The sequence below is a fragment of the Arvicola amphibius genome, chromosome 6 (assembly GCF_903992535.2).
Source record: "Arvicola amphibius chromosome 6, mArvAmp1.2, whole genome shotgun sequence".
Lineage (NCBI taxonomy): Eukaryota > Metazoa > Chordata > Mammalia > Rodentia > Cricetidae > Arvicola > Arvicola amphibius.
The window spans coordinates 75,647,861-75,661,981 of NC_052052.2; the positions used below are offsets into that span (position 1 = coordinate 75,647,861).

The window sequence follows — 14,121 nt, forward strand, 5'->3', positions numbered from 1 at the left end:
AAGAACCAAGGCACAGAGGGTGATGAGGAGTCATGATTACAACTGTAAACAGAGTTAGATACCCACCTCCCGCTTAAATTAACTGACGTGGGCGGAGTTTTACCCTCAACAAATATGGTTCCTACATTGGCTTCGGCCCGAGTGCCCTCACACTCAAAAAAATGGCGGCCGACCTCTCCTCTCTTAGTATTACAGGTTCAGGCGAGCGGTTCTGCCCTGAGTTAATATGGCGCCCACTCACGCTTCCCTTCCCGGTTTCAGGCCTGTGCAGGGCGGCTTCACCACCCGTGCCAGCTGACCCCGCCTGGTTTCCGTAGGAAGACGCGGAGGAAAGATGGCGGCGGCTGCGGTTTGAATTCCAGCCGCGCCGCTAGACTGAGAACGAGAGCTGGGTTGGAAGGGGCGGGACCTGGGCAGCCCAGCGCGTCGCGACAGCTCGGAGAACCAGTGGCGCCGCCGCCGCACACACCAGTGCCACTGTCTCCGTGTTCATGATGGACTCGGGGATGGAAGAGGACGTCACCCTGCCTGGGACCCTCAGCCGTTGCAGGTGTGGCCCTGGCTTTGGGGTTCGTGGTAACTGGGTTGGGGTTCCTATTGATGGTGGTTCTCTTCCTTGAGGCCCGTGTGTGTTGGAACCTGAGGGTGTCCAGCCAGCTCCACATTCGTCTGTGGTATTCTGGAATATACTCTGAGAAAATGTGTGGAATGTAAGGGACTTTTAGAAAGAGTGGGAGGAGATGGGCCTAATTGGGATTTGTATTAGTAGAGGCTGGTTGGGACTGGGACCCTAGGGCACTTAGTGATTCGTTCTTGTCTGAGAATTTGCATTCACTATGGGAAGTGAGTTGGTAGGCACCTTGTTTCTGAAGTCATTGCTTACCTCTTAGGAAGTGACTGGGTTGGTAATCTCTAGTGAGAAAGATCATTAGATATGTCTGATTTTCATCTTTATGCATTTTTCCTTAATTAAAATTCATGGCATACAGTAGAAAAGGATGTTCAGAGACAAACAACAGTGCACTTGTTCATGTGATTGTGTTTTCAGGGTGAGTCCAGTTCTGCCTGAGCTCTGATGGCACTGCCAGTAAAAAGCTTAGTTCCCTTTGAGTCTTCTAATGTGAAAGACAGTTATTTCTGGCAACTAGAAACACAGAAAGAGATCGCTTCCTTCAGAAAGGCAATAAAATAAGCCAGAAGGATGAGGTAGAGAAGTGCACTCACTCTGGGGCCCAAGTCCTTCCTCTCCTGTCACATGGCAGATGCTCATCGGTTTATGAATGTTCACCCATTTATCCAGCAAAGAATGGTGGCCATGCTGTGTGATGAGGCTACAAGACCCTTCCTCTTATTTATTCTTCACCATCCCTACTCCTGGTGTCAGGAAGCCATAGCAGTGAGGAGGTGCAAAGTGTACGAAGTGAAATCAAGCCAGCATAGGCTTCCTAACTTTACTTTTGGAGGCTTTTAAAAGATATATATATTACAACAAAAGAAGAAAAAGCAGAATTTAAAATAGCACCCATTCAAAAGATGGTGGTTGAATTTGATTTTAGTTTTTAAAATTCAGTGTAGAAAATAGACTTTGTCCTTTTATTGATGCTTATTGGAAGAAGTAGAAAATTAAGGTGAAGGAACATACATCTATTCCCTGTGAGTGATACTTTTGGTTCTTTGGAATATTTTCTTGGTGTTAGGTATTTGTATCCTCACGTTTATCAGGAAATTGTAGAATGACTTTGCATGTTATTTTTCATGATTGAAGCATGTTCTACTTAGGTTTCTCCATTTATCTCCATAGCTGATCTACTTTAAGTGCTCATTTTCTTGGTGTTGGATTTTGGTATTTCCCGGTTTTTGCTTGGTGTGATCCTGATGGCCTTGTTTCAGTTTAAAGTTTGTTGATCAGGAATTTTCTGAGGTGGGACTTGTTCATAGAGTTAGAGGCAGGGAAAAAGAGTTGCCCTGGAGTCATGCAGAGCTTTTTTTAAATCTTATTTTCATGTTGTATCATGGAGGCATTAAATATTGTCTTCGTCAGAGTAGCCATTGCTGTGATGAAAAACCATGACCAACGCAACTTCGGGGTCGGGGAAGGTTTATCTCACTTACACTTTCAGGTAACAGATCATCAGTGAGGGAAGTCAGGGCAGGACTTCGAGTAGGACAGGAAACTGAAGGCGGAAGCTGACGTCGAAGCCATGGAAGAGTGCTGCTTCCAGACTTGTTCCCCGTGGCTTCTTCAGCTTGCTTTGTTATATTACCCAGGGCCACCAGTGCAGGGATTCCACCACCCACATGGGATTGGACCCTTCCCCATAATCAGTAATTAAGAAAATGCCTTACAGCCTGATTTTATGGAAGCATTTCCTCAGTTGAGCTTCCCTCCTTTTAGATGACTCTAGCTTGTGTTAGGTTGACATAAGTTTAGCCAGCACAGACATAAAAGGCCAGGATTCTAGACTTGGTTCTTCACTTTGCTGCCACCTGACTATCAGAGGCACTGCAGTTATCCAGGCCTCAGGACTTTCCTTTAGAAAATGCATGCACCTTCAGGGAATTGGCAGTCGGAGCCAGGATAAATATTTTATAAATTGTAAAGCACTGTATGTGTGAAGGTGGCAGTGATGTTTAACTTTTGTTTCTGAAGCACTATAACTATGACAGGCATCTTGCTGGGCACCATGTGCCTTGTTTATTTATTTTTTTCTTTTTACTCTGTGAAATAGAATGCTGTGAGACTGGTAGAGGTAAAAACAGGACTTAGAACAGACTGCAGGGGCATGTCTGTTGTAGGTTACATTTCTGTCTCTGTCCCCAAATCCTCACAGACCTGCCTTAGACAGTTTGACAACGACAGTGTCTCAGAGCAGTGACTTTTACATGTTTGTTTGATGTTCCTCAGAGTCTGAATTTGTGCCTGTATTAATTACTTTTCTATTGCTGTGATAAGACACCATGACCATGCAACTTAAAGAGAAAAGAAGTTTGTGACTTACAGTGTTAGAAGGTTAGAGTCTGTGACCATCATGGATGGGAGCACTGCAGCTGGCAGACAGGATACCTGAGCAGTATTTGAGAGCTTGTGTCTTGAGACAGCAGTCACTGGACTAAGAGAGGGAGATGGGGAATGGCATGGGCTTTTGAAGCCCCAAAACCTTCCCCAGGTGACATACGTCCATTAAAGCCATCCCTCCTAATCCTTCCCAAGCAGTTCTACTGATTGGGATCCAAGCATTTACATATATGGGCCTACTGGTGTCATTCTTGTTCAGACAACCATAATTTCTGATTTCTAGAGGTTTAACTTTTGCTTGTGATGACCAGTTGATGATGTCTAACAGATAAAGTCAGACTCAAAAACCCAAGTGGCTTATAGCTGGCACTTCCTTCTCCTAATACATACTTATAGGTTAAATAGGTAAGTGACCATGACTATCACTCAGGTGTGTGAATTAAAACTCAGCAGAGCTCTCAGCTCTAAAGCCTGAATTCTTAAAGTTCAGTGCTTACTGCCTCATGGGAGCTTAACACTGTCCTTCTTGACCACAGCCCAGTTACTGTTTCATGAGTTCTATGCTGTCTTACTGGTGTCTTTTGATCACGTGCTTGATCATCTCTCATCCCACTGTGTTCTCTCCTAGTGACCTTCACCCTATTCTGCCAAGTGAGCTGGATGGTATCAGTGGCATTGCTGGCTTGGGAAATGGAGGTAAGTGTGCAAACCAAGAAAAAATGGGGAGAAGGCTAAGACCATGAGCATCCGAGGCCCAGAACCAACCTGAGTGTCCACAGTGGGCACTCAGCATTTTGTACACGTGTAGTGATTTGCACCTAATCTTCTTCATAAACATGGACCAGAGCAGTCCTTAGAGTCGAATTTACTTCCTGTTAATGAATAGCTGCGGGGAGGCTGGACCACCTTGGACAGCAGGGTTCTGTTGGTTTCTACTGCTGAATGTTCGAGGCCCAAGAGAGCAGCTGTCTGTCATTGTACCAGAGTTTTGTATCAGGCTTCTGGCTGAGGTCTAGCCTCTGGAAGTAGCTGCTCAAACTATCTGAGGTGTTCGTTTATAAATCTGCAACATGTTATGTTCATGCTGGATTATGGGAGACTGCATCCCACTGAATTATGCGAGTCTGGTTTTGCCTTCTGAATCATTTCTATTCTGGAAGAAGTATGTGCCTTCCTAAGTGTCTGAGTAGGTAGTGCTAATAATATTCCTTGCTGAATTTTTTTTGGGAAGATACTATCTTTTTTATTTATTTTTATTAAAAATTTCCATCTCCTTTCCTCCTCCCACTTCCCACCCCTCCCCTCCACCCACACCCCCACTCCCTCCTTCTCCATGCCAAAGAGCAGTCAGGGTTCCCTACACTATGGGAAGTCCAAGGTCTTCCCAACTCCCCCCAGGTCCAGGAAGGTGAGCATCCAAACTGACTAGGCACCCACAGAGCCCGTACATGCAGTAGAATCAAAGCCCAGCGCCATTGTCCTTGGCTTCTCAGTCAGCCTCCACCTTCAGCCACATTCAAAGAGTTGGCTTTGGTCACATGCTCCATCAGTCCCATTCCAACTGGCCTTGGTGATCTCCCATTAGATGTGTCCCACCGTCTCAATGGGTGAACGCACCCCTCGCGGTCCTGACTTCCTTGCTCATGTTCTCCTTCCTTCTGCTCCTCTTTAGGACCTTGGGACCTCAGTCCAGTGCTCCAATGTGGGTCTCTTAACCACTGAGCCATCTCTCCAGGCCCCCCCCTCTAATATTTTCATAACATTCTGTTTAAAATCGATTTCTTCTATTTCTTCTGGAGTAGGGTGTTCAGTTCTTGTTTCGTGATCCCTGGTTTCTGGTGATGTCATGTTGCGTTTTATGTTGTTGGAGGAATTCTTGCATTGGCTCCTGCTCATCTCTTCCTTCAAATGGAGCCAGGAGAGTCTTGGTGTCTTGGTATTCCAAGGTATACCTGGTATTCCAAGGCCTCCTCAGACACAAGGGCAGACGTGGGGGCAGGGCAGGGTCACATGAAACACAGAAGCCCTGCAGCAAGAGCTGGTGTAGGAGGGTTGTGCTCTCTTCCGGGGAAGTCTGCCCCTGGATAGCACACACTCACCCGTCTGGATGAAACTCCTCAGCACTGAAACAGGGATACCTGGTATTCCAAGGCCACCTCAGACACAAGGGTGGACATGGGAGCAGGGCCCTTGCTGAATTTTTTTAGAAATATTTTGACTCATGATGTTTTTTTCTTTTCTTTTTTTTTTCTTTTCTCTACAGTCAGGAGATAAATGCAAAAAGAAGCTTTTGGAGCAGACAGAATGAGAATAAGAAGATTTATTTCTAGGGAATGATATGGCTTAATATGTTGTCCCTAGGTTTTCCTTTGCGACCCGTTGACTTTTACTTGAAACAAAACATTTGATAAACAGAAAGTTGTGAAGCTTGCCCTTAATTCAGCCCAGCTGTACTTGTCTTCTTGCTAGAGTCTGGCCAAGCACTGGGATTCAGCTTGGAATGTCATTGCCTATAGACTGAGAACAGAGAGATAAGAAGTTACTCTGATAAACAATTTGATCCAGGTTGTCAACAGAGATGTGTTAGGTGCTGTGAGAAGGGTCGGGGAGGAAGGGAGTTAGATGAGCATTGGCTGAGAGATTGGACACTGGAACTGAGAGTTGGCATTGGCCTGAGGTAGTGGAAGGACGGCATGAGCTTCTCTAACAGGCATAGCTGAGCACCAGCTGAGGACAGAAGAGAAACCCTGTGCCCTTATTAGGGACATAGGAGTCTGCACTGTCTCTGCCCACAGTTGTCTGTGCCTGGGGTTTTCTGTTCTCTCCTCTGCCCACCACTGCCTGCTGGCAACTTAAAACTCAGCTCAAAACTCACTACCTTCTTTGACTTTCCTGGGTTACTCCATCCTCTGAGCATTATATATATTTATTTTCATTATTTCTGTTGAGTAGCCATGACAGATTTTAGGTTGTGTGGCCTACAAGTCGCAGTCTCCATTGTTGTTTTAAGAAAGAGTTTGCCAGCTATGCTGCTGAGTCATTTTGGCACAGGTCAGGACTGTCTACTTTGTCACATGACCCATGTATTTCTGGGGTTCATCCCCTTGGCATATGTGGCTATATTGCAATCAATGTAGGTATTTTGCCGATACTGAGAATGTAGTAATTACTGATTTGAATCTGTAAATGCCAGCAAGCAAAAAGTGCCTGTGTACACTGAGTGCTCTTCTGATTTTCTCTCCTGCTCTTGGCCCCTCTAGGGATGCTGGGCAGCCTGAATACACTAACGATTTTGTCTGTTTGCCTTTCTAAAGTGCTCCCAAACATGTCAGAAGAAAAGGTCTGGCCTACCAGAGCCTGGAACATGAAGGACTTTGAAAATGTAAGTGAAGAATCCAAATCATCCTCCTCTAAGAAGTCATGTCTGCTGTCACCATGTAGCCATACTAGAGAGAACTGTTTCTTGAGAACTGTTTGAGTTATGCCAGAGGCGGGGGAGGGGTGATATAGGCCATGTGGTGGGGCTTTCGTGGCCTGGGCCTTATATGAGGGGGTGTTTACATGTCCACACAACCAGCCTTTCATAAAGGTTCTGTTAGGTTCTGACAGGTAATTGGTTTTTTTCTGGTGTCCTAAAGATGAGAGTGTTGCCGTATTATTCAGTGAAGTGTAGCTGGCACTATCATAGGCACATGATTTATAAGTCCTCCTTGGTTTTTGCTACAACTCATGAGGTATTTTCTATTAGCAATTTTAAAAAGGAGTTCTCAGAATAGGAGAGATTGATTTATGGTCAGATAATAAATTTATAAGAATCAGAACTGGGATTCAAATTCATATTCTTTTAAGGTTTATTTTAATCTACTTGAGTGTGTGGTATGTGTATGCTGTGTTGTGTAGTGCATGCATGTTCAGTATGCTAATGTGTGTGTCTGTGTGGTTGTATGTCAAGGCCAGAGCAAGATGGCAGTCATTTTCTTTTGTCACTGTCTGCCTTATTCCCTTGAGACTGAACTTTTGCAGCTGGGCTGGCAGGTTGACTGGCTGGCCAGCAAAATCCAAGGATTTTCAGTATCTGTAATGCAATAATTTAGGACATCTCTGCTCCTCCCAGTGCTGGGCTCATAGGCATGCCTGGCCCTGCCCAGGTTTGTTTGTTTGTTTGTTTGTTTGTTTCTTTCATCCGTCCTTCCTTCCTTCCTTCCTTCCTTCCTTCCTTCCTTCCTTCCTTCCTTCCTTCCTTCTTTCCTTTCCTTCATTCCTTCTTTCCTTCCGTCCGTCCGTCCGTCCGTCCTTCCTTCCTTCCTTCCTTCCTTCCTTCCTTCCTTCCTTCCTTCCTTCCTTCCTTCTTCCTTCCTTCCTTTTTGATTGCTGGGGATTTAGATTCAGGTCCTGATGCCTGCATAACAGGAGCTCCACTGCCTGAGTTCACTTAAGCATTGTTGTTCTGCTGCATTGCCCCTCCCCTTTCATTTTGTATACTTTGCGGCTGGTGAATGGAGCATGGGTAGCCTGTACCCAGTGCTGTGTTGTAATTGCCATGGAATGGATTACTGGTGACAGGTTTGGCATTGATGCTCAGTGACTTCCAACATTGTTACCTTTCATTTGTTAGCAGAGGAGGTTGTTGCCAAGTAACAGGAAACTAAGGTTATTTTCCAAATTCCAATTCTCTTTAACAAGTTACCTGCTCAACACTCTCATTCATCATGGGAAGAATTAAACTCTTCTTCATTTGTAACCAAATGAAATCCATACTATGCAAGACACAGGAGATATTTGTCAGCGAGAAGATGGCGGATGCAGAGAGAAGGACGCCTACAATTATGTCTTTCTCTCCCCAGTCGTCTCTGCAGAACAGAGTGGTGCTGTCTCTTGATTTAATTTAGCATACTCATTACTGCTAATAGTTATCTGCAAACCACCAGTGACCAATTGAAGAAATGGCTTGTCAGATCTCTAATGGAAACAAGTCATTTTTGAGCTTAGAGTTGTTATAATTTCAGCTGTACATGCGCTTTTATGCTGTGGGTCTGGGAGCTGAACTGAATGGGATCTGATTGTTTTACATCGTGTATAATTAAAATATGCTCTCCTGTTAAAGGCTTGTTCCTCTTTGATTGTAAGAGTAATAATAACTGCTGTTTATTAGTCTCTGGCTCCGAGCTTGGTCACTTTAAATATGAAGTTCCTCATAATATTGGAGCAACTTTGCAAGATCAACAGTTATTATTTATTGTTGAAGAACATGGTTTTAAATTTCATTATCCGATGAGGAAATTTAACAGCATTGTATAATTTTGGCTTCACACCTGTCTTTTGTACCCTAAACAATCCTGCCTACCCTATTTAAGATACATAAGCGATACCGAGGCTTGGGGGTGTGGTGGGGTTCTCAAAGGACCTTACTAAGGACCACAGCTTCTCCACATAGACTGTCTCTTGATGCCTTTTTGCTGGTGACTTTTGGCCAGCGGCTTAGCCTCCCTTTCTTTCTTCTCCTTTCAGATGGGCTGTTAGGAGGATGATGCCTCTGTCATTGAGTACATCCATGTGTCAGGTGGCCCTCCTTCTCCTTCTCGTCTTATTACTGTCATTTTTCTCAGCCCTGCCTTGTGATTGAAGTTTCTCTTGCTCAGACTGTTCTTGATGGCCAAAATCTCATTTTTCTGGAAGGTGAAGGAGAGCTTTCTATGCCAATATGTTTTAGAATTTATGTTTTTCCTTTATGACTGTGGTCCTTTGGCTGCTGTTAGGTTTTTATGGCATTAATATTTTTTATTGTAGCATTTTTCGAGAGGAAATTTTGCAGCTGAAGTTGAAATGACCATCCTGTTCTCACTGTCTCCCTTGCAGGTCTTTATAAGTCACTGAAAAATTTCATTTGGTCTGAGCTACATTTTGTGGTGGCACTCTGGGCTTTCTGGGAGATGCCTCTAGGAGAAGAACTTGGCATCTAAAGTGAGATTTAAAGGGACATGCATATGAAAGAGAGGCAGAATCATTTTGAGTTAAAAGGGAGACTCCTGCTTTTCTTGTTCTAGTCTTGGGTGACTACTGTGTGAGCATCAGCAGGTGCATTTATCTAGGGATTAGTGAGACATTGATCTGCTTGTGCTTCTCTCAGAGTTTATCTGTTCAGTACACAGTTTCACATAGGCAAGCCAGGTTGTCTGTCAGGTTGGGGAATCTGCAATGGGTTCTATCCTGGGTTTCCATGTTATGATCTGGTTGGAAAGATGGACAGGAAGATAGTTTGGTGATGCAGTGAGTGCATAAGCATAAGGTGCTGTGTGGGCACTGTAGATACCAGGGACAGATAGCAGTTGAGTAAGTGACCTGGGCTTGGAGAATACTATGAATTTAAAGATACATATACAGCTTTGAGAGAGCATGTTAATAAAGTCAGGAAAGTGTGAGAATGTATTTTCAGAATGAGGCTATCTCAAGGAAATATAGCCTAGAAGTAGGAAGGCAGAATGTTTCTTGACTGTTACACTGCTGACTTTTTCTTCAAGGTGAAAGGTGTTGTGTGAATCGGCGGGGCTGCGTCCGGCCACCCGCCGCCGGCTAGCTTTACCCAAAATAATTACACGGAAACTGTATTCTTTTAAACACTGCCTGGCCCATTATCTGTAGCCTCTTATTGGCTAATTCTCACATCTTGCTTTAACCCATATTTAGTAATCTGGGTAGCACCACGAGTTGTGGCTTACCAGGAGAGATCTTAACCTGCGTCCATCTCGGAGAGCAGCAGCATGGAGTCTCACTATGGCGAATGCCTGAAGCGTCTCCCAAACTCCTGCTACCCAGCATTCTGTTCTGTCTACTCCGCCTACCTAATTTTCTGTTCTCTTAAAGGGCCAAGGCAGTTTTCTTTATTAATAATGAAAGTAACACATAAACACTCCTCCATCATTTCCCCTTTTTCTGTTTAAACAAAAAAGAAAGGCTTTAACTTTAACATAGTAAAATTACATGTAACAAAACAGTTATCAAGCAAGTATTACAGTTACAATATTTAAATCTATTTTATCTTTTATCATAACTAAGGAAAGCTATAACTATCTATTTATTCTTCAACTCCATCAAAGACTCCAGAAGGATATAATGCTACCTAAGTAAACAAGAAATAAGTAACTTATAAAACTCTAGAAATGACAGAGACAACTCGCTGCCTGGACAGTCACCCAAAGTTCCTCTGTACTGTTGGGGCATCCATCTTCAGCCTACAGGCCCATAAGTATCCAGCAGACATTTTCATGAAGCAGGAAATTCCAAAGACAGTTCAGTCACTTTCTGCTGTGTCCTGCAGAACGTCTCGCAGACTCTTTAATGAATCAGGAACCCCAAAAGACCATCTCACCTTTAGGCAAGTTCAGCAGTCCTCTCTCTGCGGGTTCTTTGTGTCCAGTTTATGGAACAGTCCAGCCAAGAGCAGTTTCTTGCCCAAATGGCTAACAAACTCCATAAGTAGCCTCTTCGATGCCCATCTTCCTCTCGAAGTAGATTGGTGCTGCCAGGAGCAGACGTGTCTCATTGTCATGAAAAACCCTAAGTTATTAAAACATTAAATGCCATATTCTGCAGTCTTTGAAAGATATGAAGAATGTCTATCTAACTGAAATATATCTCTACATATCTAGAAAATCTAATAACATGACTACAAGCTTAACTATTATCAATGATTATCCATTAACAACCTATATTTCCTAATTATACATTACAGTTTTTAAAATGAACTACAATCACAATAGCTTAATCAAGATCAGAAATACATATACATATAACAAAATTGACCTTAAAATCTATACCATTGCAAATTATTCATCTCTATATCATATCCCCCTTTAAATGTAAAAGAACATTTATAAACAATATTTGGGAAAATGGGCGCAGTTTTTTCTCTCCAAACTGCTTCCTGCTGAATGGGGGCGCTGTTATTTAGGTCTTTCATGGTGTAACCTGTGTGCTAGGTTCCTCTCAGTTGGCAGTTGAGTGAAGTAATTTTTTGAAGATGTTCACAGCAACCTTTCAGGAGGGCGTGGTCTATCATACCATACTGGGATAGAAGCAATCCACAGAGTCTCGTCCTCTGTGAAAACAAAAGAAGAAACTCTTTTCCAAAGTATCATGTTCTTAGATCCAAATCCTGAAGTCATACCATTAAAATGTCCATTCTGGTCTAGACTGGCAGCCCATATAATGAAATGTCTCTCTGTATTTAGCTCCTTTACAGTCAAAAATTTCAAAGAAAACACAATAAAATACATAATCCAGACTCTCTGTGAATTTTCCATTTTTACGTGGCTTATTTTCACTCTATCACTTTACTTTATTCTGTCTCTTTAAAGACTTTACCCCTTTTTTAAGGCATTAACTTTATTCTCTATATATTTATTTTTTTCTCTCTCTCAAGCCTACGTACAGTCATCCAACATTGTGACCCATATGGGGGTCTTCTATGTCTGAATCTGTCCTATTGTGAATCTGTAATTTTTTACTATCCAGGAGCATTTCTTAAAATGTTAACCACTTCTTAAAAACTTAAGTTGCGCCATGTAGAGGTAATACAGTACCGCCTGTTTCCAGCCAAGCCTAAACCTTAACTGCGCTGTTATCATGGTAATTACAATAGATCCTGACTGAGGTCAGCACAGTTCAACATGGTGGAGCAGAGCCAGAGCCGCTCCTGCCTCAGTCATTTGGTGCCCCTGAGCCGCACACAGTTTCAGGCACACAGCAGTCCACATTGGAGCCACACTCAGAAGTTTAATTCTGAGACTGAGCGTGCAGCACAGAAACTCTTTTCATCCAAGTTACAGCCAAATCTGACGCGCAGAGCACCGCGCAGCCTGGAAACATAGGCAGAAATCCACCATGCTCTCCCGCTCGCCTAAGCCTGATTCTGCCATCTGCCCAGGTGCAGGCGGGGAGCAGCGAGCCATTGGCATGGTCTCAGAGCACTTTCTTTCCGATCCCAAGTAGGCACACAAACATCCAGTCCATAAAAGCCACTGAAATGCTTTAAAGCCAGAGTTCGCCCTGGCAGCACAGCACCAGGAAGCTGCGTTTTAAAATGACTCAGCTTTTTCTCTGTCGCTATTGCCGAAACAGGAAATCTCTCTACGGCACGTCCAGGCAAACAGCAAAAAGCTGTGTTAAACTCTCTCTCTCCTTTATTTAAAGCTTTTTCAGGTTTTTACGTGGATTTAGTCACCACGTTGGAGCGTTGGGCGCCAACCTGTCCGGCCACCCGCCGCCGGCTAGCTTTACCCAAAATAATTACACGGAAACTGTATTCTTTTAAACACTGCCTGGCCCATTATCTGTAGCCTCTTATTGGCTAATTCTCACATCTTGCTTTAACCCATATTTAGTAATCTGGGTAGCACCACGAGTTGTGGCTTACCAGGAGAGATCTTAACCTGCGTCCATCTCGGAGAGCAGCAGCATGGAGTCTCACTATGGCGAATGCCTGAAGCGTCTCCCAAACTCCTGCTACCCAGCATTCTGTTCTGTCTACTCCGCCTACCTAATTTTCTGTTCTCTTAAAGGGCCAAGGCAGTTTTCTTTATTAATAATGAAAGTAACACATAAACACTCCTCCATCAGAAAGCGGACCAGTGATAGACAGGGATGTAAGTGGCCAGAAACTGTGCTTTTAAAAGATTACCCAACACTGTGAATGTAAGGTGTAGAGTTTTGTGGGGGACAAGGGTAGTGGCAAGGTTAAAGGGTTAAAGGAGACCTGAGAGGACAGGTACAGAAGGAGCAGGGCCAGACCCTAGGGTATGGAAGAGATAAATGCAGAGTGGGTACCAGGCTTAGAAGCCAGAGATGTGGAGAGTACAGTCGAATCATGAGCTGAGAGATATGGAGAGTGAGGTCAGAACATGGGGTGAGGAGGGAGGATGTGGAGAGTGAGGTCTTCTCATAGAGGCCAGAGATGCAGAGAGTGGGTGGGAGCACAAGCAGAGAGATGAGTGGAGAGCGGGATCGCAGCAGGAGCAGAGAGATGCAGAGAGCGAGGCAGGAGCACCAGAAGAGATATGCAGAGAGCGGGTGGGAGCACCAGAAGAGAGATGCAGAGAGTGGGTGGGAGCACCAGAAGAGAGATGCAGAGAGTGGGTGGGAGCACCAGAAGAGAGATGCAGAGAGTGGGTGGGAGCACCAGAAGAGAGATGCAGAGAGTGGGTGGCACACCAGAAGAGAGATGCAGAGAGTGGGTGGGAGCCTCAAAAGAGAGATGCAGAGAGCGGGTGGGAGCATCAAAAGAGAGATGCAGAGAGCGGGTGGGAGCATCAGAAGAGAGATGAGTGGAGAGCGTGGTCATAGCTGTACAGCTAGAGGACCTCTGGTCATTTGACAAGCCAGGGGCTGCAAACCCAGAGACTTTGATCCCTGCCATTCTGGCACAAGGTCTTCCTGATTGTTTCATGGTATTGTAGAAAAACTGATGTGAAAACCAGGTTCCTTCATTTGTGTACTGAAACTGGTACCTGGTCACATGCTGTCTGTATTGATGGGTGATAAAGTCAGCTGTACACATGAAAGCCCTTAGGCGAGAAGTCAGCAAAGAAATTTAGTTTACTGAAAGCCTGACTTTGGCTTCCCAGATGTTGTATACTAGGGTCTTTGGATCAAACAGGACTTGGTGAAGTCAGCATTTTGTGAAGGCCTGTGTTTGTCTGCTGGGACCTGGACTAGACATATTGTCCCTTAAAAAAATGATTATGGCCAGGGGTGGTGAGGCACACTCTTAATCCCAGTACTTGGGAGGCAGAAGCAGGTGGGTTTCTGTGAGTTTGTGGCCAGCATCGTCTACAAGAGCTAGTTTCATGATAGGCCCCAAAGCTACAGAGAAGCCCTGTCTCTGAAAACTGGAACAAAAAAGAAGAAAAAAAAAAGGATTATGGATGAGTGAGGAAGACCCTACATCTGGTTTGCATAGACTAGTTCACCTCTAGGTTTTGGCAGAGAGTGGCAGGAGTAGTTTGCGTTTCAGTTGTTTGTCATGAAAGCATCAGAGAGGGACGTGTATTCCACTGGGTGTGTTGGACCATAATTTTCTCTGATAGGACCTTCTGGTTTCTCATTTATAG

General features: G+C 44.2%; 1 protein-coding gene across 7 annotated transcripts in view; it reads left to right on the top strand.

The window, feature by feature from the left end:
* Window positions 1-335: 335 nt before the first annotated feature.
* Window positions 336-14,121, top strand: part of Cdk5rap2 (CDK5 regulatory subunit associated protein 2) — a 183,163-nt gene continuing 169,377 nt past the window's right edge. For all 7 annotated transcript variants that reach the window (XM_038334749.1, XM_038334754.2, XM_038334753.1 and 4 more), the window contains exons 1-3: window positions 336-550; window positions 3,645-3,712; window positions 6,331-6,398. In XM_038334749.1, coding sequence (XP_038190677.1) covers window positions 492-550; window positions 3,645-3,712; window positions 6,331-6,398 — 195 coding nt within the window. In that variant the 5' untranslated portion in view covers window positions 336-491. The remainder of the gene's footprint in view (window positions 551-3,644; window positions 3,713-6,330; window positions 6,399-14,121) is intronic.